Below are 16,534 nucleotides of genomic sequence, written 5' to 3'. Positions count from 1 at the left end.
TGAATATTTTCCTAATGTTACTTTTCCATGTAAACTATTGATGTAGTTGTCACAAGGCTGCAGTGTAAGCATGAATGGGAGGGGTTGGCATTATGCATGCTCTGGTATGCATTTCAGAACTCCTGTTCTAAGACCTTGCCCTCTGACAGAGAAAGCCCACTGAGTAGCCTTGAGCAATTACTTTTATCCAAGGGCAGTCTCATATGGGGTTCTGTAGGGGTCCATCTTGGCCCTGTCAGCATATATGAGGCCATTGGAAGTGGCAGTGAGGAAGCATGAATTAGGGTGCCTTCTGTATTCAAATACCACCCAACTTTACGTGCCTATCCCTCCCAGTCAGCTGGTGCATTTTGAATGCTTTAGCCAGTGTCTGGGTGAGAGTAGTCTGGTTGGGAAACATTTCCAATAAAATGAAGGTGATGTTCACAGATTTATGAAAGTAGCCAAAGATATGGCAACGATTGTGTATGCCCCAGAGGGTATTTGGCCATGTTTTGTTACTTCTGTACACAAGGTGGCTGTCAGATTTGAATCCCAATTATTTTTTTACAGAAATCTTGATGGTAGATGCAACCATGTTAAGTCTAATAAAAAGAAAAGACCTCCTAGAATGGGACAGAGGCAACTCTTTAAAGAGTGTTTCAGATATCAGGCTCCTCTGCTTTATACTGCTGATGCCTCCAGAGCCTCAGGCAGATGGCAGCAAAAACTCTCCAGAGTACTAGGACAAACAGACAGAATTAGCCAAAATGCTTTCCTTCTCAGAGACAGCAATATCATTCATCAGCAGTGCCACCTATGATGACATTAGTCTCCACCAGACGGGTCCTATCGACTCAAGGCAGGGCTTGATTAATTTTTCTCCCATTTAAAGTGAAATGTCTTTTGGGGTAAATATTGTCATTTAAAATACAAAACAAAACCCCTTCCCAAATCCCCAGCAGATAAAAGACCCCCAGGGCAGCTCCAGAAAAGACAATAGGAAATCTTTCCAGCACAAATATAATATAAACTTTCACCGGCTTTCCTGATCCAACTGACCTGTGTTAAGTCTAACAAACATACAGGAAAGGTTGTTCCCTTCACCTCTGTGGCTGAGAAAATAGTTCAGACACTATGGCCTATTTGGTCCTTGGCTTCCTGTAGAGACTGCCTGCCAGGGTGCCAGTTAATACCAGTTATGGTGGGTGCAGCGAGTGTATAAACGCATTGTCTGCTGGAAATTGGATACAGCCCAGAAATTAATTTTCTATACACACACAAAACTCTTTCCTTTGCCTGAAATTATGCCAGTTGTGTATATATTCCAAATATGATTTATTCAATAGCTTACCTATTTTGTACTTAATTTTTTGGATTTCCAAGGGATTTATTCTTCCAGGCACTGACAAATTTGGATGTATGGGTCCAGAGCCTCATCTAGGGTAAACTGGCATAGTTCTGTACCTGGCTCACCATAGTGGCATTGAGGTAAAGTTAATCTGAAAAATATTAATTTTTGGCATTTACATTCTTTAACTCATTTTATGAAAGATACACATCATATCTTCCCATTCTACAAAGAGCTATTGAGCTGTGGTATCGTGAAGCAGCATGTACAACTCCGATCTTGAAGCTTATGGCAGAGCTTCTGCAAAACAGGTAACGAGCATGTGAGAGCTGGGTAAACAATAAGTGGCACTTACTTTGTTCTGTCTACATTTTTATATCATGCCCATTATGGAGGTATCCTGACTTTCTTAACTTTCTCTTTAATGTCTTTTCGGACTGTGCTATGGAACAGGAACTAGAGAGACCACAGCTCCACCAGTGTTCTTGTTTTGATTTGCTACAATGGTAGCCATTAAAAAGCCAACCCTTAAAGATGCAACATAGGATAATCTGTGACACTGCATTTATTTACTATTCATAATAGACTGAAATAACTCAGATGCATCTCAGGTGCCATGATGTGGTAACCATAGTTAAATGTTGACTTTTTAATGGAGATCACTGAGAATAGTTCACAGTCTAATTTCTGTCTTGTGTTCCCTGCAACCTCTAAGTAACACTAAATGTGCTTTGTGGCTTTAAACATGTGTAACCTACTTTTACAGTTCCCCTCCAAAGAAAATACAATTTCCACGTACATTTGTATGCTGAATGCTTCACTTATTCAGACTGGGGAAGAAAGGCATCTAGGACAACAGTATTTCTAACCAACTTTTATATAATTTTTCCCTCTCTGTGAAATCCTCTTGGCACTTGCTGGCTCATGGAAGAGATCCCAGAATGATTTTCTGATCTGATGTAAATACCTTGGATTGCACGTGTTTCAGGCTATGTCTACGCTGCAGTTAAAAATCCGTGGCTGGCCCGTGCCAGCTGACTGGGGCTCATGGGTCTGTTTAATTGCAGTGTAGCCATTCCACTGTAGCCCAAGCTCTGGGACCCTCCCACCTTGCAGGTGTGCTAGAGCCCAGTCTTCAGCTTGAGCCCAAATGTTAATACCACAATTAAACAGCCCCTTAGCCCAAGCCAGCTGGCACGGGCCAGCTGCAGGTTTTGAATTGCAGTGTAGACATACCCGAAGTGAGCCTTCTGTTATTTATAATGCCACAGAACCAGAACATTTTGTGATATCCTCATGGAATCTGCGGATGCTAAGAGGATTGCCCAAAGGGAGAAGAAACTTTGGAAGGGGAAAATGAAAGGGAGCGGGGGGATTAAAATGATTCTCTGCTGGAGACCCCCATGAACTGTATAGATGAGGCTTTCATCAGAGAAATCTGTGCTTTCCTCAGTTTCTATTTTTCCCTTGCAAGTTCATCTTTAAAAGAAAACAGATTAAAAACTGTTTAAAACAAAACACAAAATGCTTAACTGAGTGATGGACCACTGGTTCTACAAAGTTCAACTCTGGCCCCAAGAAAGTTAGTGAGTATCACTGGAGTTTAAGCCCTGAATGTCATCACAGACCTTCCTGGTCAGTTCTCAGTGTCTTTTGCATTTGTGGATTGGCTTGCTGTGACATTACCTATTGTTTGTGTAGGTTAATTTCCTCTTTTTATCATGGTAAGAGTGTAATAAAGTACTTTTAAAAGTTTAATCTCTGATACCTGATACACCATATTCTGTAGACTATTTAACAGTGCTGCAGCTTATTTCAGAGATAAGGTAGTTAAGAAAGAACCTATAAGAACACCAATAAGACTAAACAAAAGCAAAGTGATGCTAGAACAATAAATCTCATGCAAGGGACAGCTTTTCAAACTACTCTCCATATTCTTGCTATTCCTCCATCTACTGGAATTTAGAAAATCTGCATTGCTTGCTTAAGAGAACATCACTTGGGGTGGATTTCTTCTTTGTGTGCTGCCTTAGCCTTTACAGGTTAAAATGCATTAGACAATACACTATGACAGGGTTAAAATATGTTATGGAGTATCAGTGTATGCATTATGCTGCTGTGATATTGAGATGTGTTTGGTTTTGGTTTTTTGCCTCTGCCAGTCAGCCATCATTTTTGTGCTTGTAGAATACACAAATGTTTTGTGCAGTGTACATATGTTTTCTTCTCGTAAATTAGGGTATAAGCAGCTAGATTTACCCTGAAATTTGCACCTGTAAATAAGGATCCTGGCAGAAAAATGTGGATTGCAGCAAAGCAAGGTACCCACAACTTCCTTTGCACTAGGGGTCCTACAAGCACCCTGCAAAGCACCAAAAATGGGTGACACACAACTAGGGCAGCCAAGGGATGCTCTGATTCAGTGCATTCAGTGGCAGGGCTCCTGTGCAGTTCCCAATAGAGATTAAGGGTAAAATTTATATAAGTGACTTAGGAGCCTACGGTTGTGTAGATGAACAGTTAGTGCATGTCAAACTGTGGTGTAAATACGGCACAGTAGCCTGACATCCACTGGCTGTCCACGTGGACTCTGCTACCATGCACTGAAAGTTCCTAGTGCACTTTGATCTACTCTCATTTCAAAGTGAAGTAGATCAGTGCTTCTCAAAGCCGGTCGGCCGCTTGTTCAGGGAAAGCCCCTGGCGGTCTGGGCCGGTTTGTTTACCTGCCGCATCGGCAGGTTCGGCCGATCGCGTCTCCCACTGGCCGCGGTTCGCCGCTCCAAGCCAATGGGGGCTGCAGGAAGCGGCGCAGGCCGAGGGACGTGCTGGCCGCCGTTCCCGCAGCCCCCATTGACCTGGAGCGAAGAACAACGGCCAGGCGGGAGCCGCGATCGGCCAAACCTGCGGATGCCGCAGGTAAACAAACCAGCCCGGACCGCCGGGTGCTTTCCCTGCACAAGCGGCCGACCGGCTTTGTGAAGCACTGAAGTAGATCACAAGACCCTAGTCTCATTTTCATAAGTTATTTAAAAGCTCTTGTTGACTTACAGTTAGACTTAGGAACCTTAGTGCTAAGTCGCTTCTGAAAATGGGGCTTAGTCTTCAAAATCACTTAGGGGCTTTTGAAATTTTTACCTTAAAGCTACCTTTCTCCTGGGATTCTCCCAGGGGAGGGCATTGATGAAAACTTTGCTTTCCCTCCCAGTGGTTATATCCATATTGAGTACACAATAGCTTTTTCTGGCCTATGGAGGTGGTGTACCAGCACAAGCAGAGGTGAGACTAGTCTATGGTATGATCTCTTTCAGGTCTGAGTATATGCATTGAACTGCACTCTTGCATCTGGCTTACATTTGGGCTTCTCTACAAGATGGGGTAATGCCCACTTACAGTCAAAAGTGTGCTAACATGTTTAGCATTAATTGGTCCATGTAGACCCTGCTGGTGTGCACTAAAGGTTCCTTAGTGTGCTTTAACACTTTAGTGCATACTAACAGAGTCTACGTGGACCAATTAATGCGCAGCACATTTGTGCACTTTAGAAATCACACCCCCATAAGTGCACATTACCCCACCATGTAGAGGATGCATTTATATAATTGAATTCCTAGTGGGAATTAACTGATGAAATAAACTATTGGAATATAGTAGTTAAGGTAAGAGTATAAACTAATTGTTTGTATTAGGAAGAATTTGTAGCATTCCTCTGAACTGCAAATAAGCCAAAGGTGCTCACTAGGAATTTGAAAGCTTATTATTATTATTAGAATCATAGAACTGTAGGGCTGGTAGGGATCTTGAGAAGTCATCAAGTCCAGCCCTCTGTGCTGAGACAGGACCAAGTAAACCTAGACCATCCTTGACCAGTGTTTGTCCAACCTGTTGGGGACTCCCCAGCCTTGCTTAGAAGCCTGTTCCAGAGCTTAACTACCCTTAGGCTACGCCTACACTACGGGGGGGATCGATTTCAGATACGCAAATTCAGCTACGGGAATAGCGTAGCTGAATTCAACGTATCTGATCCGACTTACCCCGCTGTGAGGACGGCGGCAAATCGACCGCCACAGCTCCCCCGTCGACGGCACTTACTCCTACCTGGGCTGGTGGAGTACGTGCGTCGATTCGGGGATCGATTATCGCGTCCCAACGAGACGCGATAAATCGATCCCCGAGAGATCGATTTTCTACCGCCAATCCAGGCGGGTAGTGAAGACCAGCCCTTAGAGTTAGAAAGTTTTTCCTAATATCTAACCTAAATCTCCCTTGCTGCAGATTAAGCCCATTACTTCTTGTCCTACCTTCAGTGGACATGGAGAATAGATCAATGTCCTCTTTAGAACATCCTTTAACATATTTGAAGACTGTTACCCAGTCTCCCCTTAAGTTTTCTTTTTCTCAAGATTAATCACACCCAGATTTTTTAACCTTTCCTCATAGGTCCGGTTTCCTAAACCTGTTGTCATTATTGTTGCTCTCCTCAGGACTCTCTACAATTTATCCACATGTCTCCTAAAGTGTCGCACCCAGAATTGGACACAGTACTCCAACTGAGGCCTCAACAGCACTGAGTAAAACATTACCTCCTGTGTCTTACGTACAACATTCTTGTTAATACCACTAAGAATGATATTAGCCTTTTCCCAACTGCATCACATTCTTGACTCATGTTCAATTTGTGATCCACTCTAACCCCCAGATCCTTTTCCGCAGCATTACGACCAGTTTTTTGTTTGTTTTTAGGAATGAGCACATTGCTAATTTTTTCCCACTGTGACAATGTGAATATTTTTGCTGTTATTTTTTAGGTCACAGCGTTTAAATTTTGATGTATCATCTCCTAATGGAATTCTTCTCTTCAGAGAGGCTAGTAAAATGATTTGCACTTATGGTAGGTATCTGTTAATGTTTTCTTTGCAGTATAATTCTTTGACTGTTTTGTGAGGTAAAAGCCCCATTACTTTCATTCCCTTGAGCCTTGATGTATTTGTGAAAAGTTAACGGAGTATGAAGTGTTACGGCCAATATCAGCACATTATCCTGTACTCCTTGTCTGATACATACCGTAGGAGCTCAATTACACTCAAAGACCATGGAGGGCACTACTTACATCATTTGTTTCTTGCAGACATGCATTCCACTCAGGTGTGTGCACTCCCAGGTCACCAAAGCCAGAGAAATTTGCTTAGCAGTACCAGTAGAGGCAGCACTTGTTCCCTTTGCCTCATAGCCCCTCCTCTGGCTATATAACAATGGCGCTGCCCCAGCCCCCCTCAGTTCCTTCTCACTGCCCGCAGCTAGAGTTGGAGTGCTCTGGGTAGTGTTTCTTCACACTGCCCCTTGTTTCTCTCAATTATTGATAATTTATTCTAAATGATTAGTTAGTGGTTTTTTAGTAGTACCTTAGGTTAGTTAGCTGTCGTTTCCTGGTGGAATGCCTTCCCCAGGCTTTAATCATTGCCCATCAGGGGCAGGAGGGAGAGGGGGCTATTCCAAATAGTGATCCCCATATGCAGTGTTTGTTGTGCATGGGAGAGGGGCACATTAAGGACAGGTGCTCTATCCCTAAGTCTTTCAAGAAAAGGACACAGGTAGCAAGGGATCTGAGACTCAAGCAGCACCTGATGGAGCAAGCCATGAGGCGTACGTCAGCACCAGAGAAAGAAAACACAGCCATTGGAGCCTCAAAGTGCCAGTGTTCCTCAGCAGAACTCAGAGGCGGCCTTTTGATGTTGTCTCAATACCAGGGAACGGGTCAGAGGTCCAGCTCCCTCATGGGTACTCGAGCAGCCATGGTGCCAGTCAGCAGCCAGTGAGAAATCATGTCAAGAGAAGAGCAAATCCGCTCCCAAGGACAAAGAGGTTGGAACTCATAGGCAGAAAAGTTTATTTGACCTCCTTACAAAGGTGGGAGAGATAGCTCAGTGGTTTGAGCATTGGCCTGCTAAACCCAGGGTTGTGAGTTCAATCCTTGAGGGGGCCACTTAGAGATCTGGGGCAAAATCAGTACTTGGTCCTGCTAGTGAAGGCAGGGGGCTGGACTCGATGACCTTTCAGGGTCCCTTCCAGTTCTATGAGATAGGTATATCTCCATATATTATTATTATTATATTATAAATTGCAAATCAACAGGCATTGTTCTCAAGATATAACTTTGTAAATTGGGACGCTGACAAAATTCATGGAGCAATTGCCCGATTCTTCTAGGGAGGACTTCAAGGCATTTGTAATGGAGGACAGTCTGGGGCCCAAGACATCATTGCAGTCGGCCCTAGACTTAGCTGACACAGCCTCCAGAGTTGTGGCTATAGCAATCATGATGAGAAAAGCATTGTGGTTGCATAATTCAGCATTGTCTCCAGATGTACAACAGAGTGTAAAGGACCTTCCTTTCGATGGTTCACCTCTCTTTTCAGATAAAACGAATGAGACTTTGCATTCATTTTAAAGACTTGAGTGCAACAAATATGGTCTTCGGGAATTTATACCCAAGCTTCAAAAAGATGCCAATTTACTGGGCAACAACAGCAGAAATACTGTTCCCCAGCGATATTTTAGACAGACACCTTACCAACCGAGGCAAGACTACCCCAGGAAAGGAATAGATCTCACAAGAGAACGTCTTCAGGGTCTAGTTTTACTCAGCCACTCCATCCCCCTCCATCACAGGGCAGAGAGCCTATTTGTCTAGCATGTCAGGAGCAGCAGACCAGTTGTAAACATCCTAACTCCATCACCTCAGTTTGGGGACAGGGTAGCCCACTTCTACAGTGCCTGGGAAATAATAACCATGGACAAATGGGTCCAAGACACTGCATTTGGATTACGCCATACAATTTCTATCCACTCCCCACTCCAACCCTCCAATCTCATCCCTTTTCAAGGACCCCTCTCACAAGTAATTGCTTTTCAGCAAGTTCTCTGTGTGCCCTGGGAGCTATAGAGGAGGTCCCTCATCAATGTGCTGGATGAGGCGTCTACTCCCGATATTTCCCAATCCGCAAGTCCAAGGGAGGAGTGAGACCTATCCTCAATCTCCGCAATCTCTACATATACATCAAATATATCAGGTTATGCATGGTTGCTCTGGCTACTATTCCTTCTGGTCTGAATTGTAGCAATTGGTTTGCTGCTCCTGATCTCCAAGACACTTATTTTCATGTGTTGATCTTTCTGGGCCACAGGAAGTTCTTGAGATTCCTAGTTGGCAATCGTCATTGCCAATATACGGTTCTCCCCTTTGGCCTGTCCTTGGCTCCGTGTGTCTTTACCAAATGCATGATGATGATAGCTGCCCATCTCAGGAGGAATGGAATTCATGTCTTCCCATACTTGGATGACTGGCTAGTAAGAGGAAAGTCTGAGAAGCAAGTCCTCAGTCACATCCCATTCATGCTGGATCGTTTCGATCTGCTGAGGCTGATCCTGAACAAAAAGAAATCAGCACTGAACCCTATCCAAAAAATCGAGTTAATTTGGGCCCTACCAGACTCTACAAATTTGAGGGCCTTTCTCCTGTGCAAACAATTCTGTAAAATTCAGCATCTGTGACTGAACCTCCAATTGCATCCTACACTCTCCAGCAATTGTTGAGACTAGTCCAGCATTCAAGTTACCATTCAATAGACATTCTTGTGTTAGTACCTCAGGAAATACTGAACTCCCTGCAGTGGTGGACAATTCAGGACAATGTGTGTCAGTGGATTCACTTTGTCTGACCCATGCCTACAAGAATGTTGGTCACCGATGCCTCTTCCATAGGCTGGAGAGTGCATCAGGGATTGTGGACGGAACAGGAAGCATCCTCTCATATCAATGTACTGGAGCTTCAGGCAATATATAACACGTGCCAGGCCTTTCTCGATCACATCCAAGGAACAACTGTGCACATACTCACGAACAATACCATTTTGATATACAATGTCAACAAGCGTCAAAGAAAATATCATGCTGGTAGCAGCTCACTTACTAGGGTCTCAGAATCAGCTGGCTGATCACCTCAGCAGTACCTTCTCAGACAGTCACGAGTGGTCGCTAAAGAACAGTGTGCTCAGGGCCCTCTTCGAAGAATGGGGCCTCCCTTTCATCGACCTATTCATGACAAAGGACATAAGGAAATGTCATCAGTTCAGTTCCCGAGCAGGGTTCAGTCTGAGATCCCTCACTGCATTTCATCTGAATTGGGGTCCAAGTCTGAAGTATGCTTTTTCTCCCTATCGCTCTAATCCCTCAGGTTATCCTCAAAATCAAATTGGGCCATACCAAGCTGATCCTGATTGCCCCAGCATGGCCGAAACAATGTTGGTTCTCCAGCCGTGCACTGTCAGTTTGATCTCCCAAGTCTCTCTCTCTTCTCCATGGCTTGTTAACTCAGCATCATGGCCACATTCTTCATCCAGTGCTGGACAGTCTACACCTTTCCGCAAGGATGTTGCATTGCTGGATGAGGAGAAAACTCAGTGCTCAGAAGCGGTTAAAGAAGTTCTGCTTGTTAGTAGAAAATCATCTATTTGTTTTAAGTGGAATTGGTTTTTGATTTGGGCGATCTCAAAGAGAATTCATCCTATGGCAGTCTAGATTCTGAATTTCTGGACTACTGGGTTGCATTTGAAGTCTTTGGGCCTGGCTCTTAGCTCCTTGAGATTTCATTTGGCTGGGATTTCAGCTTTCCACCCTCTTATTCAGGGAAAGTTGGTCTGAGGCTGGCAAGCCACATGCCAGCTCTCACCAAGGTTTTAGGCCTCAGCCAAGCACTGACAAATTCACTGCTGGAATCCAGTCTTTCACCTGTGTGTTAGCATGGTTAAGATGGGCATTTTATGTATACCAAAGTGGTTAGTGTTCAGACTTTATGAAATGCTTGTAAATTGCTGCATGCATTAATCTCACTTATGATATCTTAATCATATGCTATGAAGTAATATTTAAGTGTTTGCTTTATAACTGTAAAAAATGTTTGCTCTGAAACTGTGAACCTTTCAGGAGGAATCATCTCCTGCTCACCATGAAGGCTATCAAAACTAAATGGGCTATTGTGAGACATCACAATACAAAGACTTTTGTTAATTGGCCCTTCAAACCCATGAAGAGGCTAGTGCTGAAGGGCTTGTTCCATCAATTTGAATACTGGAAGAAAGAAAAAAATATCTGACAAGAAAATTTTTCATCCCTTTGCTGTTTGGACTCTCACAGGGCCAGAGCTATGAAACAGAAGCAGAGATCTCTAAAAGACATTCATATCTGACAGATTACTACAACTGTGACACCTTTTAAAACCATAGACTGTAAGTCATTTGTGTATATAAATTTGCTTGCTTAACCTTATAATAACTATCTCATTTCCTTTTTCCTAGTTAATAAATCCTTAGTTTACTATAGAATTGGCTACAAGCATTGTCTTTGGTGTGAGCTCTAAGGTACAAATTGACCTGGGATAAGTGACTGGTCTCTTGGGACCGGGAGCAACCTGAATATTTTGTGATCTTTGGTGTATAGCATCCAACTATCACTACGTTCAGCTTGCCTGGGTGGCAAGATAGACCGGAAAGCCTAAGAGGACCCCATCGTAAGACTCTTATAGTGCTTCAGGAGTTCACATTTGTTAGTGAGTTGGTGAAATCTAATTCTAGAACACGCCCCAGTTTGGGATCTCTGTCCTGTTTTTTGGCAGTCTGCTCTGAGGTTGGTGCTCACAGTTGTGAACCACTTCAGACTGTGTGACAGTCAGTATTTTCAAATCCTATGGTAGGTAGTTTTCTGAAAGGCATTGTCCGTCTTTTTCCACTGGTAAGAAAATGGTGTTGTGGGACTGTAATACGGCGCTTGCGGCACTGTTGGGTCCACCGTTCGAGCTGATAGCAACATGCTTGTTAGTTCTCCAATCCCAGAAGACAGCCTTCTTGTTAGTTATAACGTAGGCTTACAAGTCAGTGAATTACAAGCCTTAATGGCAGATCCCACATATACCCAGTTCTTCAAAGACGAAGTAGCTTTAACACCACATCCAAAATTTCTGTTAAAAGTGATATCTCAGTTTCACTTTAATCAGGTTATTTACTTACCTGTATTTTTTCCCAAACCACACTTGGGTGCAAAAGAACAATGCCTTCATACTTTAGATGTAAGAAGGTGTTTGGCATTTTAACTGGAAAGGACTAAATCATTTTGTTCGTCACCTCATCTCTTCGTATCTTATATTGAGCAAATGAAAGGACAATCAGTCTCAGCTCCGACCATTGCTAAGTGGATAATGATGTGTATTACTATGGCTTATGGAACAACTCAGATTGTGCCTCCAAAGTTATTACAGGCTTGTTTGATGAGACTAAAGCAACATCACTAGCGTTTCTTAGAGATGTTTCTATAGATATCTGCAGAGCTGAAACATGATCCTAAGTAGAAACCTTTGCTAGACATTAGACTATTGTGACAAACTGGGACTGTTCTTAATGTGGCCTTTGAATGCTGAGTAGGGGGTGTGTGGGCCTGGGAAGGTTGCAGGGGAGTGTGGCTAGGATGGTCTGCACTGAGGGATGGGATACTGGCCTTGAGGGAGAATACCTGAGCATGTAACATGAGAACCCAGGAAGGGGTTAGAGGCCAGGTGACACCTTGGCCCGGGAAACTAAACAAAGGCTGGGGGAGGAGACGCTGGAGGGAGTTGGAGTTTCAGGAGCTGGCTGGTAATGGAGGGGAGCCCGGACGGGGCTCTTACCCCCCAATGGGGCTGTAGTGCCCCTGGGATCCCAAGATGGACCTAACTGAGAGGGTCCTGTTGTCTGTGCCTGCAAGACCTGTCTTGGACTGTGTTCCTGTCGTCTAAATAAACCTGCTTTACCGGCTGGCTGGGAGTCATGGTGAATCGCAGGAAGCCGGGGGTGCAGGGCCTTGTGTCCCCCCACACTTCGTGACAACTATAACCACGGCATCTAGGGCCAATGCAAACTTTGAGAAGACAGTTCTACAGTCTCTGAGTAAATAGACTCTGAGCCCCATCTCCTCAGTGAATGGGCTGTGAGTCACCTGAGTGGAATACATGTCTGCAGCCACTCGAAGAAGAAAAGACAGCTACCTGTGTTGTAACTCTTATTCTTTGAGATGTGAACGCAGACATGTATTCCATGACCTACACTCTGTACCCTGTGCACCTGGGGTTTGGTGCAAAGGAACTGAGGGGTGCACCGCGATTATATAGCCAGGGAGGAGCTATGAAGCAAAGGACATGATCATCACCCATGGGGTACTGCTAGGTGAATTACTCCAGCTTTGGTGTGCTGGGCACACTCACACCTGAGTGGAATACATGTCTGCATCCACATCTCAAAGAACAACAGTTACAACATGGGTAAATAACTATTTTTTACTTTGTAGTATGTGTCTTCTATCAACTTTTTATGTATTCTTTTCAGAAATGAAAACACTCTTTGGATGTTTGATCCAGAGCTACAGGTTGATAGGTCTGGAGTGACTGCATGTATCTAGAATATATTCCAGCAGTTCCAAAACATAATGGGCCCATAACAACTTCACCCTTGAGCACTGTTTAAACATTTATAAGTTGCCCCATCTTTCCAGCTCAAGACATGCACAGAATCGAAAGAGGTCTCTGACATCAGCTATCTATGTTGGGACTCAATCCATATTTTGAAAGAAATGTTACTAAGTTTTTGTAATGCCACTTTATTTTAAGGAAAGACCATAAAAATCCTTTTTCTTTTTCTTTTTTTTTTAAGAAACAAAACTGATGTTTTAAAATTTGTGTTTACTGCACTTACAGATACATTCTGGGGCTGGAATTGGTATATGTTCAATGGCTTCTTGTTAAAAGATACTTAGATGTAATTACACATTTGATTTGTAGTGTACAGAGGCAGTCAGGATATGCAGACTGTAGAAAGCACTTATTTAGGGAAGGAAAAAATGATTCCAAGTAAATCTTATTTCTAATAAACTCATCTCCACCATTTTATTTTCAACTACATCAGTTAGTGTGCTGCCACGGTTTTTTCAACCTGTTCTCAACTAAATTTATGAGAGTGATTAAACAAAATAAAAAACAATTCAGCTCAGGAAAAGATAAAAACTGGTAAACTTTTAAGCATCCTAAATACTATTAGCTATGCATTTAATTTAGATTTAATTGCTATGTGCCTCCTCTTGATGATCAAAGAGATAGATAGTTATGTTGTTGCTTTAAGCCCAGTTGACTCATTCTTCCTGGATCCCTGTGCAATCCTGCTGTCCATTTTTTCCTGCCTCAATTGACTTTTACCATCCTTTTTTTCATTTTTGAAAAATCACCGTCATTGATCACTCATCAGTTGGCGTATGCCTTGTAACCCTTGCCCTCATCATCTACTCCATCTTTACTGGATCTCACCCTGTTCCATTCATAACTGATGGTAACTTTTCTCCACATTCTGAAAAAAACTTCACTTGCTAACTGCTGTCCCAAACACCTTTTATGGTACACCTGGGAAGCCCAGTAAATTCTCAGTCCCCCAAGAGATTGTCAGCCCTTGCCAGGAGGAATCTGACGTCTTCTGGGTCTTGCTAGAGATGAGCTGTGCTATTCAAAGGAAAGGCCTAAAGCAGTACCAGATTTAAGATTAGTAGTAAGATAGTAGTAGAGTTGAAGAGATTACTGGAACCCCCATTGGGACAGTTACTTCTCCCTATTCCTGAAGATGTTATGATGGAAGATGAGACAAAGCCTCAATGTTTCTAGTTCTATGACTTGTGTTATACAGGAGGTCAGACTAGATGATCACAGTGTCTTTCCTGGCCTTGGAATCTATGAATCTGCCATAAATAATATATTTTAAAATAGATTTGATTATTTCAAATAATTATGACAAGATTTCCAAATACCATAGTGTATATCTGCCAAGCTGTCCTGCAGTGCTCAAGACCATGAGTACCAACCTCAGGGCAGACTGTTAAGAACAAGGGCACGAACCCCAAATTGGTTGTGAGTTCTGCACTTTGATTTTACCAACCAATTATCAAGCGTAAACTCCTCAGGCACTATAACGGTCTTAACATGGAGTCACAGACGGTATTCTTGGGTACTCCAACCTGCTTACCCCAGGTCAGTTGCACTTTAGATCTCATACAGTAGCCAATCCTATAATAAACTATCTAAAGATTTATTAACTAGGAAAAGGAAATAAGAAAGTTATTTGCAAAGTTAAAGCAGGTAAACATATCTACACACAAATGAGTTCCAATCTTAAGTTTCAAAAAGTAATAGAAACTGGTTACAGATGTTATTAGTGAGATTAATGTATGCAGCAACTCTCAAACATTCAATAAAGTCTAATCACTAAAACATCTTCTTATAATTCTAATACCTAGTTTAATAATACTAACACACTGGTGACCCAGACTGGTTCCAGCTAAATATCTGTCAGTGTTCATGGGAACTTTGGCATGAGCTGGCACCTTCTCTGCCAGCATCACAGTGTCCACGTTGTTTTGTAGTTTTTAATAACTGTCCATATAGTCCTTAGCAGCGTTGAAAGGGCTCTGGAAGACAATAATGATCTTTTCAAAGTCTGATTGTGACAGATTGGGAAATCATTAACTTTTCTTTTCTTGTATGAGTAATTGGGGTAATCTGTGTGGACAACACATCTTGAAGAACCACAGTAACTGTAGGATAAGTAACCCTTCTTTCTTCATTTTCATTTTGTGTCTCCTTTTGAAAATGTTGATAAAGTAGACGTGTGTCCTACTATACAAAGAGAGACTGACATGATTATAGGCATGTTTAAAGGCAGCCAAGGTTTTCCCAACATGTTTGAATCATTCTACAGGATGAAAACATACAGGTGAAGGTTTCTGGGTTGCAGTGAACCTTGCCAACACAAATTGGTATTTCTCTGATTTAGTTTGTTATAACGGGCAGTAAAGCCATTTCAAGAGACTAAAATAAATTGGCTTACAATCATCACTATTAAAATGCCACCATTTACCACCAATCACCACAACATAATGTCTGACATTTTAAGTATAGGGAAATGCTCTGGAATCTCATATGTTGGCCAGTATTGACTTTTTATGGCAACAAAACTATGTTGAGAGCACTTTTAATTTATCTTTAAAAATGCAATGGAGGCACTCTATTTCAGAGTAACTAAACTATAGTCTGTAGGATTTTAGCATTCAATTGACATTTCTTTAACATTTAGGGGTATACTTCTGAGTCATTGGAAGGGGGCAGGTGGTGTTCTCTGGAGGAATGAGCAAAGGGTTGGGAATCCAGAGTTCCAGGATTCTTATCCTAGCTCTGGCAGTGACTCACTGCGTGGTCTTGGCCAATCCAGATCACCTTTTTGTCAGTTTCCCAATCTGTTAAATAAGGATAATACTACTTCAGGAGAGGAGAGAATTAATTGGTTCATGTCTGTACAGTCATTTGAATGTGTAAAGCACTATATAAATTATTATTAGAGGATCTCCAGCTAACTGGAGTATCTAAATCCCTGTCCTGTCCTGTCCTGTCCTGTCCTTTGAAGGATTACCCGCCTTGTTAACATGTTTTTTTTAAAAACAGAAGTTGAGAGTCTTATATAGCAACATGATTTTATGAAGTGGAGCTTTAAGAAAAACACCATACAACACAAGGCTAATAATATAATTGCAAAAATTGGCAACACAGATGCATATTTTGTATAAATGTGGAAATAAACTTAGTTATAGTGTGATTTACATCAGTAGGTAAAATGAGGGATTATGTTAATACAGACTTTTTCTCTATTCCTCTCAGATAATGATATCCTCACACACAGAGACATATCTATATCCAGTTGGTAAAAATTCTGCTTTTAGAATTCTGACTGGCACCAAACTAACAACAGGAAAACTCCAGATTATGGCTCAGTTACACTGAGGATCCTCTTGATCTATAAATCAATTCAAAACCTCGGTCCAAGCTGTCTCTCTGTCTGGTCAACCCTGCAATGCACAAGCAGCAGCTGAGGTCATCTGATGCCAGTCCGCTTTTCTCACCAGTACCTAAACGTGCTGCACTGGTGATTATTGTTACAACTCTTTGGTTTCCTCAGTCTGGAACTCCCTGATCAAAGCTGTCTGGCATGTGATTCTTTCCTTTTTTTAAATGCAGACACTGCATGTCGAAGAAAATGTGACCTTCCTCCGGCAATGAAAAACTATTGCCTCAGGCCTTGTGTCTCCTACAGTA

General features: G+C 42.4%; 1 protein-coding gene across 1 annotated transcript in view; it reads left to right on the top strand.

Annotated features, from left to right (window-relative positions):
- RANBP17 (RAN binding protein 17) overlaps positions 1-16,534 on the top strand; it is a 258,082-nt gene that overhangs the window by 189,332 nt on the left and 52,216 nt on the right. The window contains exons 21-22 of the mRNA XM_026660855.2: positions 1,534-1,641; positions 6,138-6,220. Coding sequence (XP_026516640.1) covers positions 1,534-1,641; positions 6,138-6,220 — 191 coding nt within the window. The remainder of the gene's footprint in view (positions 1-1,533; positions 1,642-6,137; positions 6,221-16,534) is intronic.

The sequence above is a fragment of the Terrapene carolina genome, unplaced genomic scaffold (genome assembly GCF_002925995.2).
Source record: "Terrapene carolina triunguis isolate 2854851 unplaced genomic scaffold, T_m_triunguis-2.0 Scaffold838, whole genome shotgun sequence".
In the NCBI taxonomy this organism is placed as follows: Eukaryota; Metazoa; Chordata; order Testudines; family Emydidae; genus Terrapene; species Terrapene triunguis.
This window is presented reverse-complemented; position numbering and strand designations above follow the sequence as displayed.